This window comes from Malus domestica, chromosome 13, assembly GCF_042453785.1.
Source record: "Malus domestica chromosome 13, GDT2T_hap1".
NCBI lineage: Eukaryota > Viridiplantae > Streptophyta > Magnoliopsida > Rosales > Rosaceae > Malus > Malus domestica.
Window position 1 is genome coordinate 40,535,521 of NC_091673.1, and position 11,902 is coordinate 40,547,422.

The 11,902-nt window shown below is 42.4% G+C and overlaps 1 protein-coding gene across 1 annotated transcript; it reads right to left on the reverse strand.

Moving 5' to 3' along the window:
- Positions 1–421: 421 nt before the first annotated feature.
- Positions 422–2,826, reverse strand: LOC103425185 (adenosylhomocysteinase). The gene is made up of 2 exons (XM_008363264.4): positions 1,900–2,826; positions 422–1,509 (listed from the first exon to the last, which is right to left on the reverse strand). Exons 1-2 carry the CDS (start codon positions 2,608–2,610, stop codon positions 763–765), a joined length of 1,458 nt encoding a protein of 485 aa, XP_008361486.1. The 5' UTR covers positions 2,611–2,826; the 3' UTR covers positions 422–762.
- Positions 2,827–11,902: the final 9,076 nt, after the last annotated feature.

Sequence of the window (11,902 nt, forward strand, 5' to 3'; positions counted from 1 at the left end):
AAACAAACCAAGAAACGTAATTTGAACATAGAAAAACAAACACGATGCAATTGCAATTCAAGTGATCCTAAATTCAACAATTGTTGCTATTCAACTAATTCTAACTTCTGAATTCCACGGAGCTCTAGTAAACCTTCTTGGGTTACCAAGAATTCAATGTAATGCAACGAGAAACAATTTTCACGCTCCCATTTTCTTCTCATGCACACCCGTCCAGTCCGCCTTGGGAACCACGAGAGTAGTGTGCAAAAGGAGAAACCAGAAGGGAGTAGGATCCGAAGATCCGATGTCAGAATTATTACCCTAATGCAATGCCATTTAAATTCACACGCCAAAAGCAATCGGATATTAAAATGCAAAGTAAACAAAGTGAAACTAACTAATTGTAAGGCCGAGGACGAATCCAACCAAAACTGGAGAATGAAGGTAAAATAGTTCATATTTTTTGGATCCATTTCTTGCTGGTAAAAATGACAAGCAGACGCAGCACACAAGTGATGCTGCAGCAGATGTCATCACACACAACCCCATCCCATTCCCTTATTCAAACCCCAAGGTCTTCCACTTAGACCCAAATCATCCCTTTCCTTCATCACATACCCTCCAAAACCCGCCAACACACTCCTACTAAAATTTAAAAACCTAGAAATTCTACAACATTTCATCAGAATGTAAAAAATAAAAATCAAAAATTAAAAAACAACTCTTCGTCCAGATATAATTGTTTTTTTCCTCATTTCTTGTCTCATTGACAATCCCTCTTCAGTACCTGTAGTGAGCTGGCTTATATGGACCCTCGACCGGCACACTGATGTAGTCAGCTTGTTCCTTGCTGAGCTTGGTGAGCTTAGCTCCAAGCTTTCCAAGATGAAGGGCAGCAACCTTCTCGTCAAGGTGCTTAGGCAAGACATACACCTTCTTCTCGTACTTGCCAGACTTCCTTTCGTTCCACAACTCAAGCTGAGCAATCACTTGGTTGGTGAAAGAGCAGGACATCACAAAGCTGGGGTGTCCAGTGGCACATCCCAAGTTCATGAGACGGCCCTCAGCCAACACAATGATGCCAGTGTTGGTCTCTGGGAAGACCCACCTGTCAGTTTGAGGCTTAATGGTGATGCGCTTCACTCCGGGGTATGTCTCAAGACCGTGCATGTCAATCTCATTGTCAAAGTGACCAATGTTGCAAACAATGGCATTGTTCTTCATCTTCCTCATGTGGTCAACCATGATGATGTCCTTGTTACCGGTGGTGGTAACAAAGATATCAGCCTCAGAGACAACATCCTCAAGAGGAAGAACCTGAAGGCCTTCCATAAGAGCCTGGAGGGCACAAATTGGATCGATCTCAGTCACAATCACACGAGATCCTGCTTGCTTGAGGGCAGCAGCACAACCCTTTCCAACATCTCCGTATCCACAGACAACGGAAACCTTTCCGGCAATCATGACATCCGTGGCCCTCATCAAACCATCAGGGAGAGAGTGACGGCATCCGTACAAGTTGTCAAACTGTTATGCACAGAACAAAACCACAAGAAGTATTCAATTGTTGAAATTGTCAAGCAATCAAGCATTTACATGAAGCTGGATCATTGAAACCAGACACAATAAGACAAATTTCTTACTTCCAAGTTAATTGCATTGTTCAGAAACAACAAACACAAATAATCAAGCTAATCAAAGCAGCATTCCTACTTCCTACTTCACTTAATTCACTAAGTAATCATATAGTTATGGATCTACTGAGATCTAAGGCAAAACACAGATAAAACTTACACATAAAAGCAAAAACCCATCAGATCCAAATCAGCAATGCACAAATCCATGATCACCGAAAAAATCAGATCTAAATAATATTGCAGAATTGATAGCCAAATCACAGTTCCAAGACACACATACCTTGCTTTTTGTAACAGAATCATTGACATTAATGGCAGGGAACAACAGAGCGCCGCTAGCCTGCATCTGATACAACCTCTTGACGCCGGTTGTGGTCTCCTCCGAAACTCCGACCAACCTGTCCTTCATCTTGTGGTACCTCTTGGGGTCGGTCTTCAAGCCATCTCTGATGATGGTCAGAACCAGCTGGAACTCCTGGTTATCGGTGGAAGATGGGTCGGGGAGGGTACCGGACTTCTCGAACTCCTCCTCAGCCTTGACTCCCTCGTGGATCAAGAGGGTGGCGTCACCGCCGTCGTCGACGATCAGATCGGGTCCGCCACCGGGGCCCCAGTCGAGGGCGCGCTCGGTGCACCACCAGTACTCCTGGAGGGTCTCGCCCTTCCAGGCGAAGACGGCGGCGCTATCGCGGGCGATGGCGGCGGCAGCGTGGTCCTGGGTGGAGAAAATGTTGCAGGAGCACCAGCGGACCTCGGCGCCGAGGGCGGTAAGGGTTTCAATAAGGACGGCAGTTTGGATGGTCATGTGGAGGGAACCGGTGATGCGGGCCCCCTTTAAGGGTTGGGAGGGTCCGAATTCGGTGCGGCAGGAGATGAGGCCGGGCATTTCGACCTCAGCGAGCTCGATCTCGAGGCGGCCGAAGTCGGCCTGAGACATGTCCTTGACCTTGTACTCGCGGCCGCTGCTACTTTTCTCGACGGAGAGAGCCATTGTTGGTGGGTGGGGGTGGTGGAGACTGGTGGTAATCTCTCTCACACTCACACTGCAAAAAGTAGGGTTTGTTTTTGCGAGGGAGGGATTAGAGCGAGGGTAGAGTGAGAGAGTGAGGGGTTATAAATAGGGAGGGAGCGTGAGATGGACGGTGGTGATTTCGTGGTGGGAGGAGTTGGTGGATCTGGTAAATGAGAGCGAAATGAAATTTGGCGTAGTAAACGGAAGCTGATGCGGGACCCAGCCTTTGTGGGACGTGGTTCTCTTTGGATGATCATTCATCGATGGCAGATAAGGGTCCGAGCTACGTGACACGTGGTCGAGTGTGGGTTGGTGAACGATTGTGTACCGTGGAATGCCTTGCACTCAACTGTTGTTTGATGAAATGTTGGATCTCCTCATTCCTCAATTAAAATGATGATGATGTAGAGGACAGACTGACAATGATAGTGCAGTAAATACTAGTTTTTGGGGGGTAATTATCATAATTTAATGAAGAAAGAAGATATATAATTGTAAAAGTGGTGAGTATGAAAAATAGTGTAAAGCGTTAGATAAATTTTAATGTAAAAATGCTACAACTGTGATAATGATAAAAATAGACATGTGTGACTGATGATGAAGACGACGGTGGCGAGAGCAATGGTAATGGGCCATACCCCTTCCTTTTACCTTCACAAACTACTTGACTTGAACGTATATATCAATGTATTATGGTACGTACGTTCAAGTACTTATTAAACTAAATATTTGACCACTCATGTATAATGGCCCTCCTTCCGCAATTACGCACAATACTACCAATTTGGAGAGAAATTTATTGTGGTAGCAGAAGTCTCTTGTCTTAAGGCTTGTAAAATTTGTACCTACAAAACAATTAACACCTTCGATCAAAGCTAAAACCATACGCGTCCACGAGGTGTTGGGCGGGGGAGGGGGAGCGCTAATGGATCTACAATTCTTGAGTCAATAAATCTGAAAAAGATTGAGTGTTTAGAGATTAAGTGCGTACAAGAAACTGGTAGAAATGAGGTATTTATAGAGAGGTGGCCGAACCTGGTGTATGGTTTGACCTACACATGACGGCTTCCGATTGGCTAAGTTGAGTCATCTGTGGGATGAATGAGGAAAGAATATTATATATTAATTAGGAGATAATATACTGGGATGATGGTGTAAGTATCCTTGATTGATTGTATGAGGATTCCTTACTTGTTCGAGTTGATCTTCAATTAGGAATGCATTAAAGATAGGATTTGGTGATTAATCTTATCTTTAATGCCTTTGACTTTTCCATGCCACGAGCAAATAAGCTTGGTGGTGTTGTAGGCAGCTACTCAAGTATCTAGGGATGTTGAGCTGTGTGAGGTAATATTTGTGGGCCCTGTATTTAATAAGGGCAATCTTGTCTTCTTTGTCACAGCCAGTTCCGGGATTTTATTTATCGAGGACGTGAAATGACGGGATTGCCCTTAGCGGTTACTAAGGTATGTGTGTGTGACATATTATTGGACTAAATTCATATATTCCTAAACTTTTGGAAAAATAATTTAAGTTGGATTAAAGTTGGTATGTATGTTTTGTGTGGTTAGGGATTTTAAGAAATGGGATTGTGACTTGTTTTTGGGTGGACCACACACACACACACGGGACAACCCTCTCCTTCCCCGTGCTCTCTCTCTCTCTTCTCCGTTTCAGTCTCTCTCTCCCTCTCGAAATTGTAGGGACAAAGCACCAAACCCTCGAACCTTCACGGATCGACGCCAAAATGGTAAGATTATTCATCCTTTTGACCTCCTGAGTTGAATGGTACTAGTTTTAGAACGGGAAACCTTAGAAATCACGTTGAAAACCCATGGTCCGATTTGAGTATTGTTCATGCATTCGTGATGTGTTGATTTTCAAGGAATTCTAAGCTTATAGTGAGCTTAGTGAGGTCCTAAGGAAGCTCGGAGTACTTAGTTTGAAGGTTTTGGACGTCGGGATCGTTGAGTTCGAAGTTGGCCGGTCTTCTTGGAATTTCTCCGGTGAGATTTCGTAGTTTTTAGAGCCTTAAAGTAGTGTAACGTGAATCTACATGCTTAGGGCTTCATTTTGATATAAAATACGTGAAAAATGGTTGAGAAATGACGGAGAACAAGGAGATTGAAAAATCTCTAGTTTTCTGGCCACCGGAAAAACCAGTCCGGCGAGCCCAAGGTAGAAGACGCGCGTGGACCCGTGCCTGTCCCGGTGCGTGGGGGTGCATGACAAGCCCAAAAATTATTTTAAAAATATGTCGACGTCCGTGACGTCGAGTAGGTCACTGTGGTTTATTCATATACCCAAATTGAGCATCGTATGAGAAGTTATTACGAATTGTCAGTTATGTGCTTTAAATAACGTTATTTTAGTTGTTTCGCATATAGGTGATACCTATCCCGAGGACGAGCGCATCCAGGGACGTCACGGGGGTTACGACCCTTCGACTTACCAGTGAGTGGGCAGTTATTTTCTGTATTTACCTATATACTATTGATTTTTCCCAGAAATTGAATTTATATGAAAGTATGTTTTAAAATGCCATGCATGCATATTGTGAATTATATGAATTGATAATTGATGCATATATATATATATATATATATGTGTGTGTGAATTGGTGTTGTGGACACACAGGTGAGTATCAGGTGAGTTTTATATTATTCATGTGAATCATTGATGATGTGAATTGTGTTGAGAGCTCATAACCTGCATCCTTGGTGTTAGTGCTTATATTATTCACCGCACTGCACGCTCACCTTGGATCCAAGTAGGTGCATGTCGTACAGACCATGAGAGGGTTCCGACATGCTAGTCGTATAGATCACTAGAGGTGGTTCTGACTGGTAGGTGACCTTAGATTATGCGCGCCGATGATTGATGAGAGAAGCACTAGAGCGTATTATTTCACCATTCTCGTCGTACAGACTACTTCAGGTAGTTCCGACTTATGTGCAAAGTAGCGCTGTACAGGTCACCGTGGTGACTTCGACTGGGTTGGATATTGAGCTATAGAATTAACTGTACAGGACCAACTGCAGGGTCTCTGGTTGATTTCTTATTTCACCTGTTATATTGATACATCCATATTCTGTCATTGACATTTATAGCATGGCATACTTGCTGGATTTTGATAAAGATTAATGTTTTGAGAGATTTGAACAAATATTATGCTATTATGTTATTTTCTAGGAAAGTATACAGGTTTTACAGTGAGGGGTTAGAATTGTTTTAAATGAAATGTTTTGGAAAATTTTGGTTTTACTGACCCACTCAATTTTGTTTTGCGCTCCTCCAGGTTCTAGTTAGCAGTTGGTGGCTCACGAGGTTTTCTTCAGCGTTCTGACAGACTTCCTGCATGTAGGACTCACCTGTGGGTGTTGTAATTTAATTATAGTCCTACTTGACTGCACCTAGTATTTATGCTCTGAAATTGTGTACTGCACACTTAAACTCACTCTAGCATGCTAGTTGGATATTATTGCTAGTAGTTGGTTTTTATTCCTTCGTATTTCTCATATCTTTTGCTTCCGCATCGCACTTTTGGTTACGTCATGCTCACGTGACGGCCAGCACGCCTTAATTCTAGGATCGGGGTGTGTCAGTTTGGTATCAGAGCCTAGGTTGCAGTCCTGTATAAATTGTTAATGTTCTAATGATCTTTTGATGTATTCTGTCATAACTATGTCGCCTCGTAGGGAATCACGCCATGCTTCTGAACCTAATTTCCCTGATATTACTCAATTAGGGAAATCGATGGCCCATGCCTTTCAGAATGCAATCCGTCTTCCTCCTTCTCCTCCTCAGATAACACCCTTGGAGACTATGTATAATATGAAATTGGACCGTTTCATGGGTAATGAGGGTCATGAAGGGGCAGAAAAGTGGTTAGACCATATTGAGAAGACTTTGCAGGTGATGCAGAGTCAAGGGAACCTTCCTGCTAATAGATGGGTGGAGACCACTACTTGGTTTTTAGGACGAGAGCCAGCAGGTTGGTGGGTTAATCAAACTAAGTTTATGTCACCTGAGATGGCAGCTGATTGGGAAGTATTCAAAGAGCATTTTATGAAAAGATTTGTTCCGCCATAGTACATTGATCGTAAGAAACATGAGTTTACTCATCTGAAGCAAAAGGATATGTCGGCGCATGAGTATTACAGGAAATTTACAGATTTATATCGTTATGATTCTGATACAGCTGGTAATCAGGCAGAGATGCTTCACCGTTTTAAGCTGGGAACTAAGAAGAAATGGCGGACTTTTGCTAGTGCGCTTCCCTGCACCGATTATCATGAGTTTTCTGAGATTTTGGTTCAGATGGAGGATTTCGACAACCTTCCTAGTAACAGTGAAGATGATAAAGATAAGAATGATAATCAGAAGAAAGAGGATAGAGGTAAAGGTATCTCCACTCAGGGACCCCGTAAGACACAGAATTTCAAGAAAAGTTGAGCAAGCTCGAGTTCTTCCAATGGAGGATTTAGTGTCACAGGCCCGAGGAGAGGTGGAAGATTTGCTGGTGGACCCAGGTTTCAGAAACAAAAAGATTTTGGTGGTGCTGGTGGTTCTGGTGCTCCGTTGTGGCGCCATTGTAATTTCAGACATCATGGAGAGTGTAAGAGAAGTGGTGGTGCTTGCTACACTTGTGGACAAATGGGACATAGAGCTGCCCAGTGTCCCCAGAGTCAGCAGAGATCTCAGCAGTCTGCTATGCCACCTCCAGCACTGATTCAACAGAACTTTGGATCAGGCAGTTATGGTCAGACGGGTCGTGGTGGTGCTTACCATTACTAGGGTGATACTGCTCCCTCTTCCGGACAGTATCAGTATTCCTAGGATCCTTATTCTCAGACTGGGTATTCCCAAGACCCTGGAGGTTATACTTCTTATTCTTCCGTATACTTCTTATTTTTCCGTCCCAGCTAGTGGATCTCAATGGCATCAGGGAGGTCAGCCCCGACAGGGAGAGGTTGCTGCTAGCAGTGCAGGACTGCCTAGGCAGTCTAGTCAGTCAGGAAATGGACGTACTTATCAGAGGCGAGGTAACCAAGGCAACAGAGGTTGTGGTGGATGACAGCAAGCTCAGGGAGGTGTTAATAACATTTCATTGCAAGATGCTCAGAATCATCCGGACTTGATTATGGGTACGTTAAATATCCTTGGTCACTTTGCTAGAGTTTTGATTGATTGTGGTGCTACACATTCTGTGATTTCTCATACGTTTGCTCAAATGACTCAACCTCACCCTACACCTCTAGGATTTGATTTAGAGTTTGCTATGCCTAGAGGGGACAAATGTTATGTTGATAGTGTTTATCCAGGGTGTCCAGTGATGGTAGATGGTGTAGTTATGCCAGCTAATCTTATCCCGTTAGATATTGTGGATTTTGATGTGATTCTAGGGGCAGATTGGTTGCATTTTAATCGTGTCCATATAGATTGTTACGGGAAATCTGTTACTTTTCATCGTCCTAGATTACCAGAGGTTACTTTTGTGGGTGAAAGCAGTGGGGTAAGACATGGTGTTATTTCTGCCATGAGAGCAAATAAGTTGTTATCGAAAGGTTGTCAAGGATACTTAGCACATGTGGTGTTAAATGATGTTGTTCCTAGCAGTGTGGAGGAAGTTGGAGTAGTCAGGCACTATCCTGATGTATTTCCAGACGATTTGCCTGGATTGCCGCCAGACAGAGATGTGGAGTTTTCTATTAATTTTCTTCCAGGTACGGATCCTATATCTTTGACTCCATATAGAATGGCTTCAGCTGAATTGAGAGAGTTGAAAATTCAGTTACAGGAATTAACTGATAAAGGTTTCATTCAACCTAGTACTTCACCTTGGGTTGCTCCGGTGTTGTTTGTGAGAAAGAAAGATGGAACTTTGAGATTATGTATTGATTACAGGCAATTGAACCGGGTAACGATTAAAAACCGTTATCCCTTGCCTCGTATCGATAATTTGTTTGATCAGCTTAAAGGTGCATGTGTGTTCTCTAAGATTGATTTGAGATCTGGTTATTATCAGTTGAAGATTAAAGAAGATGATGTACCTAAGATGGCTTTCAGGACCCGTTATGGACATTATGAGTTTTTGGTGATGCCATTTGGATTGACTAACGCACCTACAGCTTTCATGAGGCTAATGAATAAAGTATTCCAGCAATATCTTGATAGATTTGTCATTGTTTTTATCGATGATATTCTGGTATACTCTAAGTCTAAAGCAGATCATATTCGACATCTTAATTTGGTATTAAAGAAATTGAGGGAGCATCAGTTGTATGCCAAGTTCAGCAAATGTCAGTTTTGGTTGAATGAAGTGGCATTTTTGGGGCATGGAGTATCGGCACAAGGAATTCAAGTACCTCAAAAGATAGCAGCAGTGGAGAATTGGGAACAACCACGAACCGTCACTGAGGTACGGAGTTTTCTAGGTCTAGCAGGTTATTATCGACGGTTTGTTCAAGATTTTTCTATGATTGCTTTGCCACTAACGAAGTTAACCAGGAAGGATGTTAAGTTTGATTAGGATGAGAATTATGAGCAAAGTTTCCAGCAATTGAAATATTGCCTCACTCATGCTCCAGTATTGTTACTTCCTGATGATAGCGGTAACTTTGAGATTTACAGTGATGCTTCTTTAAATGGTTTGGGATGTGTTTTGATGCAACATAATAGAGTGATTGCCTATGCTTCTCGACAGTTGAAGATTCATGAAAGGAATTATCCTACTCACGATCTTGAGTTGGCAGCCATTGTTTTTGCTTTGAAAATTTGGAGGCATTACCTCTATGGTGAGAAGTGTAAGATCTTCACAGATCATAAGAGTCTTCAGTATCTTTTCACTCAGCATGATCTTAATCTTCGTCAACGAAGATGGATGGAGTTACTAAGTGATTATGACTGCACTTTGAGTATCATCCGGGTCGTGCAAATGTGGTAGCTGATGCACTGACTAGGAAACCTCAAGGTCGACTCAATGCCTTGTATGCTTGTCCTGTTCCTCTTCTTGTAGATTTGAGAGCTACTGGAGTAAGGTTGGAGTTAGAAGAACGAAGAGAAGCTTTTCTTGCTAGTTTCCAAGTCATGCCAGTTTTGGTTGATCGTGTACTTGAAGCTCAAGTGGTTGATGAGGAGATCCAAGAAATTATCCAATTGAGAAATGAAGGGAAAAAGAAAGACCTCAGGATTCGAGAATCAGATGGCATGCTTATACAGGAGAACAGAATGTGTGTGCCGAATAATGAGGAATTAAAGAAGGAAATTTTGGATGAAGCGCATTGTTCAGCTTATGTGATGCATCCAGGAGGGACTAAGATGTATCATACCATTCGACCTTTTTATTATTGGCTGGGTATGAAGAGGGAGATTGCAGAATATGTAAGTAGGTGTATTGTTTGTCAACAAGTCAAAACTGAAAGAAAGAAGCCTTTTGGTCGGATGCAACCACTTCCCGTTCCTCAGTGGAAATGGGAAAATATAACTATGGATTTTGTGTATAAGCTTCCGCGTACACGAAATGGATTTGATGGTGTTTGGGTGATTGTAGATCGGCTTACTAAGTCAGCACACTTCATTCCAGTGAGGGAAAAGTATCCTCTGAATAAATTGGCTAAGTTGTTCATCACGAAGATTGTGAAGTATCATGGAGTTCCAGTGAATATTATTTCTGATCGAGATCCAAGATTTACTTCTAAGTTTTGGATAGCTTTTCAGGAAGCTCTTGGTACGAAATTGCTTTACAGCACCCCTCAAACCGATGGTCAATCAGAGAGAACTATTCAGACGTTGGAAGATATGTTGAGATCTTCAGTGTTACAGTTTGGTGATTCTTGGCAAGATCGCCTAGACTTGATGGAATTTGCCTACAATAATAGTTTTCATTCGAGCATTGGTATGTCACCATTTGAGGCACTTTATGGTAGAGCTTGTCGTACGCCATTAAGTTGGTCAGAGGTTGGCGAAAGAGTGCTTGAGGGCCTAGAGATTGTAGATGAGACTACTCAAAATGTTCAGATTATTAAGTCTAACCTGAAAGCGGCCCAGGATCGACAAAAGAGTTTAGCAGATAGACATGCTACTGATCGAGTTTATGATGTGGGTAATTTGGTATTCTTGAAATTGTCACCTTGGAGAGGTGTAGTGTGGTTTGGAAAGAGAGGCAAACTAAGTCCTAGGTACATAGAACCTTATGAGATCACTGAGAGGATTGGTGAAGTTGCTTACAGATTGAAGTTGCCTCCGGAGTTATCTAAGGTACATAATGTGTTTCATGTCTCGATGCTACGACATTATGTTTCAGATCCTTCACATGTGATTCCGCCTCAACCCTTGGAGATTAATCCGAATTTGACGTATGATGAAGAACCAGTGACTATCTTGGATTGGAAAGACAAGGTTCTAAGGAATAAGACAGTGAGCTTAGTAAAAGTATTGTGGAGGAACCACTCAGTGGAAGAAGCTACTTGGGAGACAGAAGATCGAATGAGAGAGATTTATCCAAGGTTGTTTTATGAGTATTAAGTGGTTTGATTGGTTGTCTGAATTTTGAGGACGAAATTCTATAAGGGGGGAAGATTGTCACAGCCCGTCCTGGGATTTTATTTATCGAGGACGTGAAATGACGGGATTGCCCTTAGCGGTTACTAAGGTATGTGTGTGTTACATATTATTGGACTAAATTCACATATTCCTAAACTTTTGGAAAAATAATTTAAGTTGGATTAAAGTTGGTATGTATGTTTTGTGTGGTTAGGGATTTTAAGAAATGGGATTGTGACTTGTTTTTGGGTGGACCACACACACACACACAGGACAACCCCCTTCTTCCCCGTGCTCTCTCTCTCTCCTCTCCGTTTCAGTCTCTCTCTCCCTCTCGAAATTGTAGGGACAAAGCACCAAACCCTTGAACCTTCACGGATCGACGCCAAAATGGTAAGATTCTTCATCCTTTTGACCTCTTGAGTTGAATGGTACTAGTTTTAGAACGGGAAACCTTAGAAATCACGTTGAAAACCCGAGGTCCGATTTGAGTATTGTTCATGCATTCGTGATGTGTTGATTTTCAGGGAATTCTAAGCTTATAGTGAGCTTAGTGAGGTCCTAAGGAAGCTCGGAGTACTTAGTTTAAAGGTTTTGGACGTTAGGATCGTTGAGTTTGAAGTTGGCCGGTTTTCTTGGAATTTCTCCGATGAGATTTCGTAGTTTTTAGAACCTGAAAGTAGTGTAACGTGAATCTACATGCTTAGGGCTTCATTTTGATATAAAA

Bases quoted from the DNA above. Each gene is read 5' to 3' on its own strand.
- LOC103425185 (XM_008363264.4), bottom strand. From the start codon at position 2,610: ATGGCTCTCTCCGTCGAGAAAAGTAGCAGCGGCCGCGAGTACAAGGTC. The intron at 1,510-1,899 runs GTATGTGTGTCT...TGTGCATAACAG, and splicing joins ATTCTGTTACAAAAAGCAAG to TTTGACAACTTGTACGGATG.